Source organism: Pelobates fuscus, chromosome 5, assembly GCF_036172605.1.
Source record: "Pelobates fuscus isolate aPelFus1 chromosome 5, aPelFus1.pri, whole genome shotgun sequence".
In the NCBI taxonomy this organism is placed as follows: Eukaryota; Metazoa; Chordata; class Amphibia; order Anura; family Pelobatidae; genus Pelobates; species Pelobates fuscus.
The window spans coordinates 198,310,008-198,333,404 of NC_086321.1; the positions used below are offsets into that span (position 1 = coordinate 198,310,008).

General features: G+C 40.8%; 1 protein-coding gene across 1 annotated transcript in view; it reads right to left on the bottom strand.

The window, feature by feature from the left end:
• SECISBP2 (SECIS binding protein 2) overlaps window positions 1-22,984 on the bottom strand; it is a gene marked incomplete at its 3' end in the record, with an annotated part of 56,207 nt that extends 33,223 nt beyond the window's left edge. Inside the window, exons 1-2 of the mRNA XM_063456524.1 lie at window positions 22,756-22,984; window positions 7,289-7,425 (exon numbers count right to left, since the gene is read on the bottom strand). Coding sequence (XP_063312594.1) covers window positions 7,289-7,393 — 105 coding nt within the window. The remainder of the gene's footprint in view (window positions 1-7,288; window positions 7,426-22,755) is intronic.
• Window positions 22,985-23,397: the final 413 nt, after the last annotated feature.

A 23,397-nucleotide genomic window follows, 5' to 3' on the forward strand; every position in this document is an offset into this window, starting at 1 on the left:
ATATCATCGTTGTTATACATTTTACTGTTTTGAAACACTAATATTTGTTTTCAGCGAAGTCATTTATAGGTTTTATGGTGTCTTGGAAAGTTACAGGGTTAAATATAGTGCTAGCAAATTAAATTCCCTGGACTTTTGGCCCGGTTTGTCAGGGAGGTCCAGCAAATTGTAATTAATAAAATGACCTAATTAATTATGTAAAATTATTACATAAATCTATACGTAGAATTATTTATATATTATATATATATACACACACAATTATTTATATATACCTATATATAAATAATTGTGTATATATATATATATATAAATAATTCTACGTATATATGTAATAATTCTATTATTAATTTTGTTCTACGTGTATTTTGATATCAATATATATTAATTTTAAAATACAGTTAGAACGAAATTACGCACATATATATTTTTTAATTATTTTAGTCATTTACATTTTTAACGTATTTACATTTATTTTACATTATATATAAATATATATATTTAATCAATATCATTCAACGTGTATTTTGATATAAATATATATATATGATCTACGTATATATATATATATATATATATATATATATATATATATATATATATATATATATATAGTTATTTTAAACTGTTTTAATCTTTTATTACATTTTTTTTTTTTTTTTTTACAGGCAGCAGGGGGGAGTACCTGTTGGCATTGCTGTGGACGGCTATGCCGTCCATGTGATCATGAGGACCTCGCAATCACATGGCCCAGGAGGGCCGGGTCGGCATCAGGGGGACTCCCTGGGATGCCAGGTGAGTCCCCCCACTGCGATCGCCGGCGACCGGGTAAGTAAATAGGATGGCGGGGACGTGCTATGCCGCCCCCCCGGCGTTTAGAGCCGGGTCCCCAAGGACAGCATAGCACGCCCGCCGTCCTTAAGGGGTTAAACCCTAAACCCCTTTCCGACTGCTGACAGTTCAGGACCATCATTGGGAAAAGTCCCCTTGAGGACCGGTGACGGTCCTGAACCATCATAACGAAAATCTTTACTCAGCCCAGGCAGTCTCCCTGCGGCGAATGAGGACCCCGTGGCTACGTGATCGCTTAATAGAGCGATCACTTGGTCACAATAGGTGTCCAAGTGTCTGCCTGCAGGGGCACTGTCTGTGCTGACAGGCAGTCTTCCTGTAAGTGAAAAAAAGTTAAAGGGACACTATAGTCACCTGAACAACTTTAGCTTAATGAAGCAGTTTTGGTGTATAGAGCCCTATTTAGACTTTCTTTATTGCAAGTTCTGTTTAATTAAGATTTTCTTATCCCCTGCTATGTAAATAGCTTGCTAGAGCCTGCAAGAGTCTCCTGTATGTGATTAAAGTTCAATTTAGAGATTGAGATACAATTATTTAAGGTAAATTACATCTGTTTGAAAGTGAAACCAGTTTTTTTTTTCATGCAGGCTCTGTCAATCATAGCCAGGGGAGGTGTGGCTAGGGCTGCATAAACAGAAGCAACGTGATTTAACTCCTAAATGACAGTGAATTGAGCAGTGAAATTGCAGGGGAATGATCTATACACTAAAACTGCTTTATTTAGCAAAAGTAATTTAGGTGACTATAGTGTTCCTTTAATTAAAAAAATATATATAAATATATATATATATATATACACACTAAGTGTATTTTTATATTAATATATACATATATCATAAAAATACACTTATAATTAAATTACACACGTATATAATAACAATCTATATTGTATATATATTATCATAAAATACAAATCAGTAAATTAAAATAAAAAAAATATATATACACACAAAATTACATAAATAATTTCATAAATATAGACGTAGACTTCAAATATATAAACATGCATATATATTTAAATTCTACGTGCGTATTTATGTAATATTTTTACATAATTAAGTGATTTTATTGATTGCAATTTGAGGGACCTGCCTGACAAACCAGGCCAAAAATCCAGAGAATTTAATTTGCTAGGACTGTATTTAACCCTGTAACTTTCTATGACACCCTAAAACCTGTACATGGGAGGGTACGGTTTTACTCGGGAGACTTCGCTGAACATAAATATTAGTGTTTCAAAACAGTAAAACGTATCACAACAATTGATATAATTGTTGTGATACGTTTTACTGTTTAGAAACACTAATATTTGTGTTCAGCGAAGTCTCCCGAGTAAAACCGTACCCCCCATGTACAGGTTTTAGGGTGTCATAGAAAGTTACAGGGTCAAATATTTTTACATTGAAAATTGCCAGGTTGGTTATGTTGCCTTTGAGAGCGTATGGTAGCCCAGGAATGAGAATTACCCCCATGATGGCATACTATTTGCAAAAGAAGACAACCCAAGGTATTGCAAATGGGGTATGTTCAGTCTTTTTTAATAGCCACTTAGTCACAAACACTGGCCAAAATTAGCGTTCAATTTCGTTTTTTGCAATTTTCACACAGAAACAAATATAAATGCTAACTTTGGCCAGTGTTTGTGGCCAAGTGGCTACTAAAAAAGACTGGACATACCCCATATTGAATACCCTGGGTTGTCTACTTTAAAAAAATATATATACATGTGAGGTGTGATTCAGAGATTTATGACAGATAATAGTGTTACAATGTCACTATTGATACATTTTAAAAATATATATTTTGTAAACAGCAATTTCCTACTTGTACTTGTAGAAAAAAAAATGCACGTAAACACTGGGTATTTTTAAACTCAGGACAAAATTTTGAAGCTATTTAGCAGTTTTTTCATTAGCTTTCGTAGGTAAGTAAAAGATTTTTCAGGTAAAAGTAAAAAAAAAACATGTTTTTTTTTTCTCAATTTTTCAACATTTTTTTTTTTTAAAGTAAATTATATCATATGATACAAATAATGGTATGAAAAGAAAGCCCCCTTTGTCCTGAAAAAAACAATATATAATTTGTATGGGAACCGTAAATGAGAGAGAGAGGAAAATTACAGCTAAACACAAACACCACAAAAGTGTTAAAACAGCTCTGGTCCGTAACAAACAACATGCCCAAAACAGTCCGGTCCTGAAGGGGTTAAGGACTGAGCCAATTGTACACGTTATCAAATAAAAACCTTGAATTTACGCTATATGTCTGTTCAGGCGTAATTCACTTCTTTTATCATATATCATTTTGTTCAGGAGAAACAGGGTTTTCATGTCACATCAAATATTTGTATATTAAGCATAATTTAATCTGAATAAAATATAAAAAAAAAGTGAGAAAATAAGAAATTTTGTTATTTTTTTAGTTCTGCATGGCATATTAACTGTGAATGTCACAAAACTGTTAGATGTTACTGCAATAAAGTACACATTTGTTTTCAGCGATGTCTCACGGGTAAAACAGTACCCCCAATGTACAGGTTTTATGGTGTTTTGGAAAGTTACAGGGTGAAATATAGCACATTACATTTTTCAGTTTACACACATTGAAATTTGCCAGACTGGTTACGTTGCCTTTGAGACCAAATGGTAGCCCAGGAATGAAAATTACCCCCATGATGGTATACCATTTGCAAACATAGACAACCCATGGTATTACAAATTGAGTATGTCCAGACTTTTTTAGTAGCCACTTCATTACAAACACTGGCCAAATTTAGCCATCATATTTGTTTGTGTGTGAGTAATGCAAAAAACTAAATTGAACGCTAATTTTGGCCAGGCAGGCATTTTTGCAGGCACTGCATAAGCCGGCTATTTGGCAGGCATTTTTTGCAGGCACTGCATAAGCCGGCTATTCCGGCCATGTGATTGCAAGGACCCTGCGATCACATGGCCGGGTGAGGGGGGCCGGATTGGGCAGAGGGGGTCTGCCTGAGCTCCCAGGCAGACCCCAGTTTCTGCTCTACTTTATAATCTTGACTCACCATATTGTCAGATTAATCTGCCTAACTTGCTATTCTTGCTGACATATGCCATCTTAACCTGTGTACTATATCAAAAATTGTGCAGCCTTATCATATGCCATAATGTTGACTATTTGAAATGTTTGCATACCCTTGCTCCTGCTGGTGTGGTAGTGCAAGCATGTTTGTTACCCTAAGCACAAAACAAAAATAAAGAATACAAAATAAATTTTAAAAAAATGCATTTCTAGCTTAAAGGTTAGCTTAGCCAAATCATACCTTCCAAAACTGTAAATGACCCAAAAACAAATTGGACAATTTATTAAGAGTTTAAAAGGTATCTGTATACATAGGTAAGGTAGTATTGATCATTTCTTAGTATGTATAAGACATATTGATAACTATTTACATAGGTGTTCTGTATGACTTTATGACAGTGTTTTTACCATAATAAATTATTTCTATAGCATCTTTATTGCAGTTAAACCCACTCAATGTTATTGCTGTGGACTTTATTATACACTAAATGATATATTGTTCATCTCCTAAAAAATACATCATATTGCCTGCGGGATATACCGTATTTATTCGAGTATAACGCGCACCCCTAATTTTCGATTAAAAATCGGTATAAAATTTTGTACCGATTTTTAATCGAAAATTAGGGGCGCACGTTATACTCGAATAAAGGGAGGGAGTGGGTGCTCCGATAATACGTCCCAGGACCGCCGGGCTCATTACATGCCCGGCGGTCCTGGGGGGGCGGGCAGAAAGCGTTTACTCACCTCCCTGCAGCTCCTCCAGCTCTCCAGTGTAAATCTCGCAAGACCCGCGGCCAGCTCTGACGGCCGCGGGTCTCGCGAGATTTACACTGGGGAGCTGGAGGAGCTGCAGGGAGGTGAGTAAACGCTTGCTGCCCGCCCCCCCAGGACCGCCGGGCTTGTAATGAGCCCGGCGGTCCTGGGAGGTATTATCGGAGCACCCACTCCCTCCCTCTTCTGCTGGGCTAATATTTATTCGAGTATAACGCGCACCCCTAATTTTCGATTAAAAATCGGTACAAAATTTTGCGCGTTATACTCGAATAAATACGGTAGATGCCAGAGTGTTAGTGTGCTAATATATCCCCAACAAGCAAACCTAGGACAAACCGTATACATAGTTACGTAGGCTGAAAAGAGATATGCGTCTATCAAATTCAGCCTCACATCTGTTTTTGCTGTTGATCTAAAAGGTGGCAAAAAAAAAAAAAAAAAGTTTGAAGAGCTTTCCAATTTTGCAACAAGCTAGGAAATAAATTCTTTATCGACCCCAGGAAGGCAGTCAGATCTCTCCTTGAATTAAGAAGCTGTCACTCCACATATCAAAAATGATATCCCTGAATATTATGTTTTCTTGCAAGTATTCATTTAGTTTAAACATCTGTACAGACTGATTAAAACTACCTCTTCAGGCTGAAAATTCCACATACTTATTCTTACTACAAAAAAACTAAACAGAAAAAAACCCTATCCTTTGCCTAAGACTAGATATCCTTTTTTTCCAGTCTAAATGAGTTATGTTGTGTATAGTCCTGTTTATGAATAGATTTTCAGACCGTAATAGTTGTCTATGAAGCCCCTTATTCTTGTGGGTGGTGTAGCTGCCCATTTGTCTTTGCAAAATGCCAATGCTTTCTATCCCGAACAATTCTTCTGGCAGTTGTGGCTCAAATCTTTCTTGGTCTACCTGACCTTGGCTTGGTATCAAGAGATCCCCGAATTTCCCACTTCTTAATAAGTGACTGAACAGTACGGACTGGTATTTTCAAGGTTTTGGATATCTTTTTATATCATTTTCCATTGTTATAAAGTTCCATTACCTTGTTACGCAGGTCTTTTGACAGTTATTTTCTGCTCCCCATGGCTCAATATCTAGCCTGCATGGACCTAATTGCATTCTACGAAGAAGTAAGTAGAAGTATAGATCAGGGTGTTGCAGTGGATGTGATCTATTTGGATTTTGCCAAGACATTCAAATATGGTTAGTGTTCAAATAGGTTAGTCTTCAAAGTAAAATAAATTGATCTAGATGAACATTCTTAGGTAGAAAATTGGCTTAAAGATAGACTACAGAGAGTTGTCAATTACTGTAAATTCAAGCTGGGCAAAAGTAGTGTCCCTCAGGATTCTGTTCTGGGACCGCTCCTATTCAACATATTTATAAAGGATCTTGAAATAGACATTAAAAGTCATGTTTCAGTGTTAACAGATGACACAAAACTCTGCAAAGTAATACAATGTGAGTGGGATATTGCTTTTCTGCAGATGGATTTAGATAAATTGGGGGACTGGGCACTCAAATGGCTGATGAAATTTAATGTAGCAAAATGCAAAGTTATGCACTTCAGGGGTAAAGAATGCACAAGCAACTTACACTCTAAATGGTGCGGAATTAGGAATAACTACATACAAGAAGGATTTGGGAATTGTTATAGACGACAAATGAGACAACAATAAGCAATATCAATGGGCAGTTGCTAAGGCTAGTAAGGTATTGTCATGTATAACAAGGGGCATTAATTCGTAGGAAGAAAATACAATTTTGCCTCTGTATAAGTCACTGGTAAGACCACACCTTAAATATGCTGTGCAATTATCGGCACCGGTTCTAAAGAAAGGCATAAAAAAACTAGAAAAAGTGAGAAGGCAGGCTACAAAATTGATCAAAGGAATTAAGCATTTTGGTTATGAAGAAAGGTTAACAAATTTCTGTAGTTTAGAAAAGAGGAGCCTCAGAGGGTATATAGCATTATACAAATCAATTTGGTGTGAATACATACCACAGTCTGGAAAAGCTATTCAGAAACTGGATTATACATAGGGCACAAGGTGGGAAAAAAGTGAGATTTAGTTAAAGCAAAGGAAAGGGTTTTTCACAGTAAGAACAAAAATGATGTGGAATTCTCTGCTTGAAGAGGTGGTTTTTACAGAGTGAATACAGATGTTTAAACAGCAATTGGATAATAATAATTGTATTAGCATAATATACAGGGATATCATTTTTAATTAGCTTGTCGATTCAAGCTTTAATAGCAAGTCAGTAATCCAACTCATGCTGATGAGTTGCATCCGTTATCTGGCTTTGCACCTCTTCCCGAGTTGTGATTCAAAGCTGTTGTATACATGTATCAGACATAAAATCCAAGGAATCCATGCATAACGTCCAATAATGAGGCATAAAGGCGATTGTTTGTTGAATTATTTGCATATGCCCACCCAGAATCCCTTGCAGTAGTAACAGCACTGCAAATTTGAGATTTCTGTGAGGAAGGCAAGTCTTTTGGCGTATCTGTGTTTTACAATGTATTTAATATATATATCTCCAAACAACTCGTAACTCGTAATATTAGACTTTTTTCATTCATTCATTTACCTTTCTGTGATCCCGTAACAGTTGTGCCTTATTGCTGATGACTGAACCACTGTGAGGAATTCTTGAGGTAGTTTGCTTCACTTTGCTGGCCCAAGTTTCACTCATAGTTGAACGTTCTGAAGACTAGTGTATAAAACCTGTAAAAGACAAATATATAAGTACAGTCATTTAGTTCACATACCTGGTAAACAAGTTTCTGACATTAGCAGAAATATGGATGAAGTAGAGACAATAGCTGGCGCTAGCCCCATCTCTTTGGCTGACATTATTATTTTATTATTTATATAGCGCCAGCAAAATTCCGTAGCGCTGTACAATGGGATCATTGGAATGGACGCTCTCAGCCAATCCAATGCTTTCCAATTGGAAAGCATGCAACTAGCTGAGATTGTTTATTCTAATGATCTCCGCCAAGGGGGCGGGGCAGAGCCAAACACCATGCTGGCCAATAAGCACCTCCTTATAGAGATCCATTGAATCAATGCATCTCTATGGGGAAAGTTCAGCGTCTCCATGCAGAGTGTATAGACGCTGAATGTCAGTGCTGCACATTGTACAACACTGACCCAGGAAGCACCTCTAGTGGCCATCTGAGTGACTGCCACTTGAGGTGTCCCTAGGTAGCAATGTAAACATTGCCTTTTCTCTCTAGCAAAGGTCCTGCAAGGTGATACATTTTACACTAAAGCCGCCTGTATGACTAGTTTCAATGTAAACTAACTGACTTTGAGCATATGGCCAGAAACTCTCAATTGATAGTTCAATCCTATGATATGGTAATGGTATTAGTTTCATGAAGACCCTTCCTTATGTTCCAGTATCGTATCCAAGAGAAACATTAATAGTTACCCACAGCTTAATAATTAAGCCTCATTTTTATTATATTTGAATGGGACAAGCCGAATCTCTTAATTAAGCCTAAACAGGAGCGGCACAACTTAAACCGTGTGGCAGGAATTGTGATGTCCGTCCTATTGGATCGTGGGTGGGGCGTGCGATATGGCTATGGAATGGGGAACTAAATTTGTAGATGCAATTATTATATCTGTGGCAGGTTCATAAAGGAAGATAGAGCCAAAGGTTTCCATTTGGATTGACGGTTGTCTGGAACAAAGGAGGTGGTCACAAATTATTTCTGTAGATACGCCTTAACTCCACCCCTGGACAAGACTTGATAATCCACAGGGTATATATCCAATGATTTGGAGGGGTGTTGGTGTACTTGCTTGGGGCCAAGAAGATCTAATTTTGAATGAGTCACCATCATCCTTCCTTGCTAGAGACCCCCTGGGTAGAAGTTGTACTTTGAAAACCTAAGTGAGTAATTAGGACTTCTGTTATTTTATACTTTTTGTTTTTATCTGTTGTTGGTGCAAATAATTTGTTTATCATATATTTTTATATGCACTGTGACTATTTTTTGCTCATAATATTCATTTATTAAGTCTGGTTAAGAATCATGTTACCTGAAGAGACTAATTAGTATTTTTGCAATTCCTTAAATATTGTGCTAATTAATATTTGGTGGGTTTTATTATTGATTTACCTGGGGGATCAAGGCACCCCATTTATAAATTGTCTTGGTGGTGGCAACGTTAAAATAGTAATAGTTTTATTATTACAGTATATACTCGAGTATAAGTTGAGTTTTTAGGCACATTTTTTGTGCTGAAAAACCCCCAGTCGACTTATACTCGAGTCAATGTCTGTATTATGGCAACTTACATTGCCATAATACAGACCAGGACCGCCGGGCTCATTACAAGCCCGGCAGTCCTGTTGGGGGCTGGCCGCGAGCTGTTAGTTATCTTTCCTGCAGCTCCTTTCGCTCTCCTCCGTTCCGGTCAGCTCCCTTTTCCTCCAGTGTAAGTCTCGCGATAGCCGCGGGGTCAGAGCGTTGCGACGGGTTACCGTGGCAATGCTCCGTGCGGCAGTCACACCGCGAGACTTACAGTGGGAGCTGACAGTGGAGCTGACTGGAACGGAGGAGAGAGAGAAGGGAGCTGACATGAGCTGCAGGAAAGGTAAGTAACAGCTCGCTGCCAGCCCCCATCCTGCACAGCCCATCCACTGGACCACCAGGGAATGAGAGCCCCCCTCCCTGGCCAGCTAACAAGCAGGGAGAGGGGACGAAAAAAATATAAATAAAAATGTAAATAATATTAAATATTAAAAAAAATAATAATATTAATACAAAAAATAATAAAAATGCCCACCCCCCACCAAGGCTCTGCATCACATTCACACACACACACACACACACACACACAAAAACACTGCATTCACACACACACACACTGCATTAATTATATACACATACTGTAAATAAATACTCCATTAATAAAAAAAATTTTGGGATCCAATTTTATTTAGAAATTTACCAGTAGCTGCTGCATTTCCCACCCTAGTCTTATACTAGAGTGAATACGTTTTCCCAGTTTTTTTGGGGTAAAATTAGGGGTCGATTTATACTTGAGTATATACAGTATGTTCAAGTGTAGGCGGTGTGAAAAGGGGGATTTTGTCATTATTTCCAGTGTAGTGCAGACAATAGTGAACTTTAACACTTTCACCACCACAACTACATCACGCACACTCTTGGAGTAGGGTGCGTTCGTGACACAAGATATGTACATTTATATATACACACACATTTGAAATGTGTGGATAAAGTTATATTGTCTATAACAGTGATATAGATTTTAAAAATCAACTGCCATTTTTTTCTTCAGAAACTAAATAAAACATCTTAAAATTAACAGAATAGTTTTCATCCACCATTCACTACTCACTCTACTCATTCAAATTCCCACCCCCCAGTTTATAATTTTCTCATACACTCAATTTAAAGCTCTTTGCTCCACCCAATATCTCACATCATAATATACTTTCACTGTATTCTCTGCCTCTCTGATTGAGCTCACTCTACTCACTCAAGTTTCTTCACTCTGTCTCTACTCTTTATGTCTCCCACTTCCATACAACACACTGATTTCTACCAGTTCCATTTCAGGAGTCATTTTTTGACATTTTCACATCAGACACTTCCATCACATGCTATCAGTAACCTTGTCCCATTCTTAATTTGTGTTCCTCTTCTAGTCTTTTCCTGACACTGACACACACACAATCAGTTTATTTAGATATAGTCCCTTCTCTGATCAGCGTGATCCGGTAACCATTGGAACGCAAACAGACCCACGTCAGGAGGAGGGTGGATTAACCTCAGATGAGAGGAGGTACACTCCCTACGGCAACAGTACATGGATGTATAACCAATAGCCGCAAAGCATCGCAGGTTCCCTTGGTAACTGTCATGGAGTAACACGTCCGGGTTTGGCACTCAGCTGTGAGGAGCTGGACCCCGCCCCCCTCTGACACAGTTCTGACGGTATTTAGGGAGACTGGGCCAGAGGGAGGGTGCTTGGTGATTGATTGTTTGAGCTAACGTGTGAAATGCCTCTGTGAGCTCCACAGGCTCAGCTACTGGGAACTACTTCCACCAGACTTACCTCTCCACAAGCTCAGACAAGCCCTTCCAGCCTTTGAGCAAATGCAAGGATTGCTGCATGCCATAAAGGATTACTGGAGAACGGATACTTTGCTACTATACAAGTGGACCATATGTCTGGACTATTGGAGGACTACCCATATTAACCTTAAGTATATATTTCAGCTATTGTCTACAATATCATTTATTAATGAACTAATGCTTGCTTACTCAAATCTTCATTGCTACAAGTTACTAATCTCATGAAGGACAACTCCCATTATGCTTATTCACTATGAACTGTTTCTTGCTTTGCAATTACATTCAGTGCTTCAAGTTACTAATCTCATGAAGGACAACTCCCATCATGCTTATTCACTATGAACTGATTCTTGCTTTGAAAATATCCTTAGCTAATTGATTATTGTTCCTATTGAAGATATTCTAATGAACTAATGTTACTTAATGCATCTCTGAAGAAATAATTAATACTGAACTTTGTGTTGTTAATTACTTGCACTTCTTCTTATTGGATTTTTGCCTAAATGCAATTCATTTAAGTTTAACACTTATTAAAACTTCGGTTGAATCAAGTTACCAGTGATTCTCTCTTTTCTTAAAGCTACAGTATTGATACTTAAGGATTCTCCATTTCTTCACTAATGTAATTAGGGAGTTTACAAGCTGCAGTTGAGTTCCAACCCAAATCACCCCTAATAGCGTAACAGTAACGTGACGTAGCCAGAACATGGGGATTGGTCTTTGCTGAAACCTCTGACGTGAAGGTAACCCTTGCAATAGCTTACATGCGATCATTGAACGGAAGACAGCTGATTTGTTGAGTGTATATTGGATACAGTAAGCTGTGTAATATGTTTTTTTTTTTTTGTGTCCTGATGAAAGCTCTGATCGGGAACTGAAACGTTGACCTGGATTAACTATCAATAAAGAAGAAATCCTTGGAAAGCCCAGAGTGCCGGTACTCTTTTTTACTTATACTAATTTTTGGGACCTTGGCACCGGTTAATAACCCTTTAGTTATAGTGCAAGGGTTTTTGATTTTAGAGATTATAATTTATATATATCTCTATCTCAATACCATTTACCTTCCTCATAATCTCTCCCCTTCCTTTGCAGTATATGAAACTGCAAGTGGAAGGAATCAAATTTTAGGTGATTTACTAATAACAATCTAAGCAACTACACTGTAATTTCAAACAAGAACAAGGTATCTTATTTACACATACTAATTTCTAAAACACATTTATTTTAGTTTGAAGACGTAGAAACATAGAATGTGACTGCATACAAGAACCATTCGGCCCATCTAGTCTGCCTAATTTTCTAAATACTCTCAGTCCCTGACCTTATCTTACAGCTAGGATATGATGTCTATCCCACGCATCCAAAAACTTCTTCACAGTATTAACCTCTACCACTTCAGCTGGAAGGCTGTTCCATGCATCCACAACCCTCTCAGTAAAGTAATACTTCCTGATATTACTTTTATGACATTACTGTAGATACTAATGCTGTGGAGCTCTATTATACAAGGAGACAACAACAATATGAAGCTCCTAAAAAAAGAGGGTCTCAAGTATAGAAAATAAGGATAGAGGGGTTAAGGCTCAAAATAGGGATTGTCCATCCTAAAAAGGGTACAATTATGTAATCAAATTCCACAGCTCTAGAAACATTGAATTAAAAGGATAACAAAAATGAAAGGCACAAACTAACACAGAACGTTAAACAATGTATGGATATATTTGTACAAAATACAAATATAGGCTACAAAAGAATAATTAAATGGACACTCTAGTCATCAAAACAATTTTAGCTTACTGAAGCAGTTTTAGGGTATAGCTCATGCCCCTGCAGTCTGAATCCTCAATTCCTACACCAGCTTGCCTTCTTCCCATACGGATTCCAGTGGCCATCTCTTCCCCAGGTAAATCACGTACATACACCTGGCCATCCATCTGATCTAAAATAAATTGTGATTCATCAGAACAAGCAACCTTCTTCCATTGCTCCAGTGGCCCTTCAATGGTAACTCCACCTCTGGCAGTGTCTTTGGGGTTGTCACCTCCAGTAGCAGAAGGGTTAAACTCTGTATGTGCAGAATTTCAAAGTTAAATGCTACACACACACATACTCCAGGCACACTGACCACTTCAAATTATTGAAATGGTCATGGTGATTGCAGTAACCATTTAAGGGGCCAGTCAACAAAGCTCACCAGCCCTTAAAGGACCACTCTAGGCACCCAGACCACTTCAGCTTAATGAAGTGGTTTGGGTGCCAGGTCCCTCTAGGATTAACCCTTTTTTTTTTTATAAACATAGCAGTTTCAGAGAAACTGCTATGTTTATAATAGGGTTAATCCAGCCTCCAAATCCTCTAGTGGCTGTCTCACTGACAGCTGCTAGAGGCGCTTGCGTGATTCTCACTGTGAAAATCACAGTGAGAGCACGCAAGCGTCCATAGGAAAGCATTGTAAATTCTTTCCTATGCAACCGGCTGAATGCGCATTCAGCCGAAAGGGAGGATCAGAGGCGGAGAGGAGGAGGAGAGCTCCCTGCCCGGCGCTGGAATAAAGGTAAGTTTTAACCCTTTACTCTGCATCCAGCCCGGCGGGAGGGGGTCCCTGAGGGTGGGGGCACCCTTAGGGCACTATAGTGGTCCTTTAAAACTTAAAATGACTCCATAGAAAAGTTACAAAAACTTAACATGCTGTGTTAACCACAAAACATCAACAACAAAACCCAGTTTCAGTATACATAATTTGAGAATGGCTCTGCATGTTTAAAGATCTGCCGAGCACAGAAACTGCAGCCAATAGAACTAGTGCCTCCCACAGGCCTCCTGTCTACTAGGGATATCTGCGCTCATAGTGTCCATCTGCTTAGGCACATATTTTTGTTGTATCAAAAATATATAGCGAGATAGCTGAGGATATGTAAGACTCTGCAGTAGTGTCTGTGTGTCCCTGTAGGAAACAATTCCCTTAGTGTGTGAATGTTCCCCTCGGGTGAAATTAAGTGCCATATCTCTGGGAAAAGTAGTTTCAGTGTGCGCCTGTTGTCTGCCGGAAAAGTTGGGTTTTCCCACAGGGGGAGCATGGGGTCTGGATGGGTTGTCAAAAAGAACCTCATTCCTGAAACCTGTTGGCCCTGCTGTAGTCTCAATGAGGGTAATATGGAGAATGTCCAATTTTGCGTTACCTGCAAGTTAGATAGTTGTCCATATTTGCTGAATTCAGATAAAAATCGGAGACCACAAAGAGGAGATCGTCCGAGAAAGCGAGGGCTTGACAAATTTGTCCTAGATTCCAGTCATTTTCAATGAGAAAATGCAATTCTTAAAAGGGACACTATAGTCACCAGAACCACTACAGCTTGATGTAGTTATTCTGGTGTCTATAGCCTGTCCCTGCAGGCATTTCAGTGTAGGCAGAATTTACATGGCTGCTTAGTAACATCTCTAGTGACAGTCAGTCAGATGGCCACTTGAGAGTCCTGGGTCACTGCTGCACCATGTGCAGCACCCAGGTTCAGTGTCTCCAAGCTCTGCATGGAGGCACTGAATGTTTCTCATAGAGATTCACTAATTTAATGCATCTCTATAAGGAGATGCGGATTGGTATATTTGCTGCACATGCACAAAATCCTCCCAATGCATTCCCAAGGGAAAGCATTGGCTTAGCTGAGATCATAAAGATTTATAATCTCAGCCATGGCGAAACTGGCACAGCGCTGGAAATGGGGAAAAAAGGTGAGTAAAAACACCATCCTCATGCGATCAAAAGGGGCAGGTACCTAAACACGTGCGCACACACACACACCTTGACAGGCTCTCACAAACACACACACACTGACAACAGGCTCTCACACACAAACTCTGACAGGTGCTCATACACACTCTCTTGACAGGCTCTCGCTCACACAATTACATTTTTGTTTAATTGAAACGCACTCGGCCTCCCTACCTTTGGGAGAGCTGAGTGGGTCTTTCCTGGGGTCCAGTGGAGCTTCTCTCTTCCTGTGTGTGAAGGAGCAGTACTCTGCCTGTAGCTTATCTCTGCTCCCTCGTGCTCCTCACTACCTAATGATTCCGGCTCCCGGCATCATTAGATAGTGTGAGGGAGCAGAGAGCAGTTGCAGGCAGAGTACTGCTCCCTCGCACGCTGCCCACAATGCTGCCGCAGGCAGGCAGGCAGACAGCTGCCTCTATGCCCCCGCGGGCGGCCGCCGTCAAGGCTCCCTCGGCGGCCACACTAACTAGAGAGCTGGCAAATCCCAGGCGCCAGGGCAAAATTTATAGGCGCCTAGGATTTATCGAGCCCTGGCGTAGGCTATGATCTTGTTGTGTTCTGTTTGAGCCTGAAACTCCTGGATATAGAAGTTGGCCCGTATGTTGTTCAGCAAGGGTTTCAGAGTGAGCGCAAACAGCCTGGGGTAAAGGGTCAGATAAGGCACCATTGATTCTGAGACGTACCACTGGATCTTTGTATACAGCCTGTATGAATTGGGTCCTAGCCCCAGAGCCTCCATTGTTGTAAAGAGTTAGTCCCAGTCCACCCTGCCAAAAGCTTTCTCTACATCCATTGACAGGAGAAATATCAGCAATCCATCTCACACTCATCTTCGGACTGTGTTATCCATGCCAAGGATAAACCCTGACTAATTCAAGTGTACTGTAGCTGGGAGATATGGAGACATGTGCATCGCCAGAACTTTACAGAACAGTTTTAGGTCTACATTTACTACCAAAATCAGTCGATGGTTGGCACATTTATTATATATATGATCTAAGTATGTATGTGTGTGTGTGTGTATATGTATATATATATATATATATATATATATATATATATACACACACACACACACAAAATTGTATTTTACACTGATTTAACTTTTATTTTATTTATTTCAGGCAGCAAGGGGAGTACCTGTCATTACAGGCGCTCCCCCTGCTGGCAATGCCTTGGACGGCTATGCCGTCCATGTGATCGTGAGGTCCTCGCAAGGACCTCGCGATAACATGGCCCAGGGGGTGGCGAAGAGGAAGGAGGGGGACTCCCTAGGCTCCCAGGTGAGTCCCCATACCGCGATCACCGGTGATCAGGTAAGTACCTAGGACCGATTGGGCGTTCTATGCCGCCCTCCGGCGTTTAGAGACGGTTCCCTAAGGACGGCATAGAATGCCCGCCTTCCTTAAGGGGTTAAGTCGAATTGCTACTTTGTAGCAGTTCCACTGCAGTGTTCTAAGTGTTCTTCTGGGTGGCCGCAATTCCTATGGACGACCACGAGGTGGCGGCCATCTTGTTCGCATGAACACAGGCAGCGGTGTTTGGGCATGAACCTATGGAACTGAAAATGGACACAGAAACTCCCGAACGCCGCTGGGCTTCCAGCATCGCCTGCGTTCGGTTCCAGAACACTTAGAAAAGTGCTGTTCGGTGGAAACATTCCCTCAAACAAAGGGATCAAGCTCCAGAGTAATACTATTGACTCTGTTTGGTAGTTTGTTTGTTTTTAAACTACCGAACTAGACCGACCGCATGCCCTGATTCTCTGGAACTGTTTTGGGCATGGGACCATGCGGGCAGTCGGTCAAAATTAAGAAATCCAGGAAATTCCTGAATCCCTGAACTGATCTGGGTGATTTTTGGATATGTTGGTCACCCAGATCAGGGCTACCCCTTTTATGGGGATTTTGTGTGTTTTAAGTTATTTTGGGGTTTTTGTACAAATTTGTGTTTGGAGATAATTGAGTTTAGTATAGTGCTTGACTCAATTATCTCCCAGGCATAGGGGAGGGATTGATGTATTTTGTATGGGAGTGTCCTGGACCTGAGAGACAATGTGATTGTGTATTTATTTCTACTGTGGTTTACTCTCAGGTCTAGGGGGCGTGCCCCTTGCATGGGGACTGTCCTAAAAGGCCAGTTGTGACTACCATTAAACTGAGATTCGTTTTACCCTCCATGAAGTCTAGGCTCATGTTTGGAGGATTGGAGAGCTCTATTCACACTCTGGGGATTGCTGTAATCACTATACTCCCTTGGATTACAACACTTGCTCTTATAAGAGCAGCCTGCTTCGCTCTCTGGAGAGGTCTACCCACTGGAAGCTGGATCCTGGTCTTGGGTCCAGGGTGGATGGAGGACAGTGAGACCCCAACCAAGCTGCGGCGGTTTGTGGGGTTTACTGTGGTTATGGTGTCCAGTGCAGTGCTTATGGTACTCAAGGATTATTAGGAAGCAGTGATTGACGGAGGTACCCGGTCGGGGTGCCAGGCGGTCCGTCACATCAACTTAAAAAAAAATATGTACATTTGAGGTGTGATTCAGAGATTTATAACAGATAACAGTGTTACAAAGTCACTATGGATACATTTTAAAAAAAAAATATATATATATATATATATATATATATATATATATATATTGAAACGGCAATGACCTACTTGTACTTATAACACTATAACTCGAAAAAAAAAAAGCTAAGAACATGTTAACATTGGTTATTTCTAAACTCAGGACAAATTTTAGAAACTATTTAGCACGGGTGATTTTTGGCAGTTGTAGTGATTTTTGGCCAAGTGTGTTTACATTTTTTCATCATATTTTATACATTTTTTTATTGTAAATTGAGATATGCTGAAAATAATGGTATCTTTAGAAAGACCATTTTAATGGCAAGAAAAACGATATATAATATGTGTGGGTATAGTAAACGAGTAAGAGGAAAATTACAGCTAAACACAAACACTGCAGAAATGTAAAAACAGCCCTTAACTGTAAGAAAATTATAAAACGATCAGGTCACTAAGGGATTACAAGGACACTATGATCACCAAAACAGTTTTAGCTTAATGAAGCTGTTTTAGTGTATAGATCCTGCCCCTGCAGTCTCACTGCTCGATTTTCTGCTATTTTGGAGTAAAATCACTTTTGTTTATAGAAACCTAGCCACACCTCCCTGCATGTGACTTACACAGCCTTCCTAAACACTTCCTAAAAAGAGTCATCTAATGTTTACACTTCCAGTATCGCAAATTCTGCATCTCCTTTTCATGTAGGCGGTGTCAGTAACAGCCAGGGGAGGTGTGGCTAGGGCTGCATAAACAGAAACAAACATGATTAACCCCTTAAGGACTGAGCCAAATGTACACGTTGTGAACAAAACAAAACATAAACAAAACCTGGCATTTGCGCTATATGTCTGTCCAATCGTAATTCACCTCTTTCATATCAAATGCACCCAACCTTATTATATATCATTTTATTCAGGGGAAACAGGGCTTTCATTTAATATCAAATATTTAGCTATGAAACCTAATTTAATATGAAAAAAATGGGAGAAAATAAGATTTTTTTTTTATTTTTTTAGTTCTACATGACATTTTAACTGTGAATGTCATAATACTGTTTGCTTTTACTGGAATAAAATACACATATTTGTATTCAGCAAAGTCTCACGTATAAAACAGTACCCCCTATGTACAGGTTTTATGGTGTTTTGGGAAGTTACAGGATCAAATATAGCATGTTACATTTGAAATTGAAATTCACCAGATTGGTTATGTTGCCTTTGAGACTGTATAGGCCCAGGAATAAAATTTACACCCATAATGGCATACCATTTGCAATAGTAGACAACCCAAGGTATTGCAAATGGGGTATGTCCAGACTTTTTTAGTAGCCATTTGGTCACAAACACTGACACTGGCCAAAGTTAGCGTTAGGATTTGTTTGTGTGTGAAAAATGCAAAAAATGCCAATTTTGGCCAGTGTTTGTGACTAAGTGGCTACTAAAAAAGACTGGACATACCCCATTTGCAATACCTTGGGTTGTCTACTATTGCAAATGGTATGCCATCATAGGGGTAATTTTTATTCTTGGGCTACCATAGGGTCTCAAAGGCAACGTAACCAATCTGGCGAATTTTAATGTGAAAAAAATGAAACACAAGCATTATATTTGATGCTGTAACTTTTGAAAACACCATAAAACCTGTACATGAGGGGTACTGTTGTACTCTGGAGACTTCGCTGAACACAAATATTTGTGTTTCAAAACAGTAAAAAGTATCACAGAAAAAATATCGTCCGTCTAAGTGCTGTTTGTGCGTGAAAAATGCAAAAAACATCACTTTTACTGGCAATATCATCTATGTAATATATTCTACCGTTTTGGAACACTGATATTTGTGTTCAGCGAAGTCTACCCAGTAAAACAGTACCCCCCATGTACAGGTTTTATGGTGTCTTGGAAAGTTATAGGGTTAAATATAGTGTTAGCAAATTAAATTCCCTATACTTTCGGCATGGGTTGTCAGGCAGGTCCCGCTAATTGTAATTAATTAAGATACCTAATTATGTAAAAATATTACATAAATATATAATTTAAAAAAATATTTATTTATATATATATATATATATATATATATATATATATATATATATAGTGTGATATATACGTATATATATCTATATATTTCGTTCTACGTGTATTTTGATATAAATATATTAATATCACAATACAGTTAGAATGAAATAACACACATCTATATATTTTTTTATTATTATTATTTTTTTTTTACGTTTTTACATAATTTTATATATATTGTATCAGTATCAGTCTACATGTAATTTGATATTTATATATATATATATATATATATATATATATATATATATATATTAATAGTAAAATACACCTAGACAGTGTATGTGTGTGTGTGTATATATATATCTATATATACACACACATGTATATGATCTAAGTATATATATTTTTTTACACTTCTTTTTACTTTATTTTATTTCCAGCCAGCAGGGAGACTACCTGTCATTACATGCAGTCCCCCTGCTGGCAATGCAGCAGGCAGCTAACCCGGCCATGTGATTGTGAGGTCCTCGCAAGGATCTCACTCTCACATGGCTGGGAGGGGGAGGGAGTCACCCCTACCGCGATCGCCGGCGTGGGTTTGCCGGCAGAGGCGACTCTCTAACTAGGCGATTTAGGCGGCCGCCTAAGGCCTCGCGCTTGCTGGGGCCTCACGGCCACGTAAATCACCATAGGGCAGACTGAACGGTTGGGTCCTCGGCCGCCGGGCCCCCTCTCACTGTCGGGTTCTCTGTCATTGACCGAGGACCCGACAGTGAGAGGGGGCCTGGCGGCTTGCCCAGTATGCTGCCGGGTGGCCCCTCCACATGGTCTGCCCACAGGGAGTGCCAGCCTCTGATCTGCAGCTCCGTCGAGTGCAGAGCTGCAGATCACGTAATGTGGTTCTCGCGAGCTTACAGTTCTCGTGAGAACGAGGTCTGCAGCTCTCGCAGAGCTGCAGACGGAACAGTCATCTCACCGGACCACCAGGGACTGCTGCCACTGGACCACCAGGGAATTTCAACCACCATGGAATTTCAACCACTGGACCACCAGGGAATTATATTACAAAACAAGGTATTTTACCCCAACACTGCCCACCCACCCTCAATGCCCCAACACTGCCCCAACACTGCCAACCCACCCTCACTGCCAACCCACCCTCACTACCAACCCACCCTCACTGCCAACCCACCCACATTGCCCCAACACTGCCCTCCCACCCTCATTGCCCCAACACTGCCCACCCACACTTCCCCAACACTGCCCTCCCACCCACACTGCCCTGCCCCCCACATACCCTGCCTCACACATGCCCTGGCAACATACACTGCCCCCCCACCCACATACCCTGCCCCCACACTGCCCTGACAGTCACATACCCTGCCCCCCCACACTAACCACAGACACTGTCCCCCACATTGACCACCACATACACTGACCCCCTCACACTGTCTCCCACACACTCTGCCCCCACACAGTTTCTCACACAAAATGCCCCCACACGGTCACACACCCTGCTCCCCCACACTGTGCCACCCACACGGTCACACACCCTGCCCCCCTACACTGTCATACACACTGCCCCCACATGCTGTCATGCCCACTTCACCCAGACTTGCTCACATTAACCTCTCCTAATCTTGTCGCTCTCACCCACTCCATCCATACCACAATTACCGCCCCTCGCTCTTCTACACTCACCCTATCACATTAATCCCCCTAATCCGATCACACTCATCTTCTCTCATACTGTCACACTCACCCCAACCCTGTCACACTCATCCTTTTTCACATTAACCCTTTCACTTGGGCCCAACCATGCCACACTCACCCTGTCACATAATCCTGTCCGACTTACTTTCCCTCGCCTTGTCACACTCCCTCCTCCGGCCGTACAACACATAACCCATAAACCTGTCAAACTCATCCCCCTTCACCCTATCACATTAACCTCTCCTATCCTGTCACTCATCCTGCCAAGCCATGCCACACTCACCCTGTCACATAACCCTCCCTCATCCTGTCACTCTCACCTCCCCTCGCCCTGTCACACTTTCTCCTTCAACCGTGCCACACTCACCCCAACAGTGAATACAGAGACTAGCTCTCTGTATCCAGCGCTGCAAACCTGTCATACATTTTAACTACAGCTCATTATACACACGATGCAACCCCTGTATGTTTTTTTACTATGAGTGTTAGTCGGGGGCCTCTTGTTTGAGTTTCGCCTAAGGCCTCATAAAGTCTAGAGCCGCCACTGATCGCCGGCGACCAAGTAAAAAAAAAAAAAAAAAAAGGAGGGCGTACTATTACGCCCTGCGGCGTTTAGAGCCGCTTAGAATAGGGCGTAATAGTACGCCCTCCGGTTTTAAGGGGTTAAAGGACCACTATAGTGCCAGGTCTTTGGGTCCCCACTTACCCTCAGGGTTCCACTCCCACTGGGCTGAAGGGGAAGGAAAGGGTTAAACTGAGAAATGCTTTCCTATGTACTGATTGAATGTGCGCGTGGCTCTTGCCACGCATGCAGCACTGACGTCGAAAGAGGGAGGAGAGTTCCCCAGCGCCGAGGAAGCCCGGTGCTGGGGAACTCTCCTCCCTCTTCCAACGTCAGTGCTGAATGTGCATGTGCGTCAAGAGCCGCATGCGCATTCAGTCAGTCCATAGGAAAGCATTTCTCAATGCTTTCCTATGGATGTCAGCGTCTTCTCACTGTGATTTTCACAGTGAGAAGCACGGATGCGCCTCTAGCGGCTGTCAATGAGACAGCCACTAGAGCAGGGATAGGCAACCTTCGGCACTCCAGATGTTGTGGACTACATCCCCCATAATGCTCTAACACACATAATGCTGGTAAAGCATCATGGGAGGTGTAGTCCAAAACATCTGCAGTACTGAAGGTTGCCTATGCCTGCACTAGAGGTTGGATTTAACCCTAATGTAAACATAGCAGTGCAGGGTTAACCCTAGAAGAACCAGGCACCCAGACCACGTCATTTAGCTGAAGTGGTCTGGGTGCCTATATTGGTCCTTTAAATCCTTAAATGGCAGCAAATTGAGCAGAGGGCGTGATCTATACACAAAAAACGGCTTCATTAGGCTAAAACTGTTTTGGGTACTATAGTGTCCCTTTAATTTGAAATGTTGTAAGGATTAGTGAACCTGGGCACCCCATACATCCTTGTGTCCAGATTGCCATTACTGCACCCCTACCCCTCTCTTACAGGAAGTGTTAGGTAATAGCGCATGACATTGACACACGTGATGTTGGACTTGTAAACAAGTGCCGGTTGTGGTTTTGTTTACATGGGCCCTAGTCAAACACAGAGGCGTCTACAATTATTAACCCACCGGGCGGTGGGGACTACGTTTCCCTTGATGCACTGGGAGCCAAACATGCCTAGCTGTGTATTAATTAAAACATAATCCACAGAGTATAAACGGTGTAAAACCCCGCCATCATCGCCTTATAACAGCTTTCCGATCAGACCCTGCTAACTCTATTACCAAATGTGTCATTATGGCTCTAGGAAAGGTCTGCCCATGTCTGCCTCGGTCAGTGCCTGTAATGTACCTACCCACACAGTAGGTTGCCCTGCAGGCCGTGATGCTTTTAAAGCCTCTTCCGTGGGTGTCTTGTCAGATTACGGCTTTATCAGCTTTAATAATTGGACAATCGGGAACCGGAACAGCGACCATCCTATGTTTTTAATCTGCTTTCATTTTGTTCTCCTTCCTTGGAACAATAAAGTTGTTGAAGAGAGGTGTTTAGCCCATAATGTACTCGGCTACTGGAGATAGTGTGCATAGACCGCAATGAAGGTTGGTCTCCGGTAAAATGGCTTCTAAGTATAACACTGTGTAAAGCGGTGGAGATATCGTGACCGCTGTTAGCTAGCTCTAGTATTTAGAACGACGACCTCTATTGGTGCTTGTTGGAAGTGCTGGGTTAGGTTTCTATTACGTGGGGCAAAGACCTCCAACATATCAGTTTATTATACATTGGTTTCATTTTAACGACGCGTTTACAGTCGTGACAAAAACTTTACTTAAAAGATTTTGTCTGCCATTTTACCATATTTGTTTAATTATATTTCTCCCTCTCAAGTTTAACAACGAACATGTAATACACAAGTAATACACTAAACATGTTTACAGTGGAACGTTGACTTCTGAGATGTGTGCTCTCTCTCTCTCTCTCTCTCACCTACAGACTATAT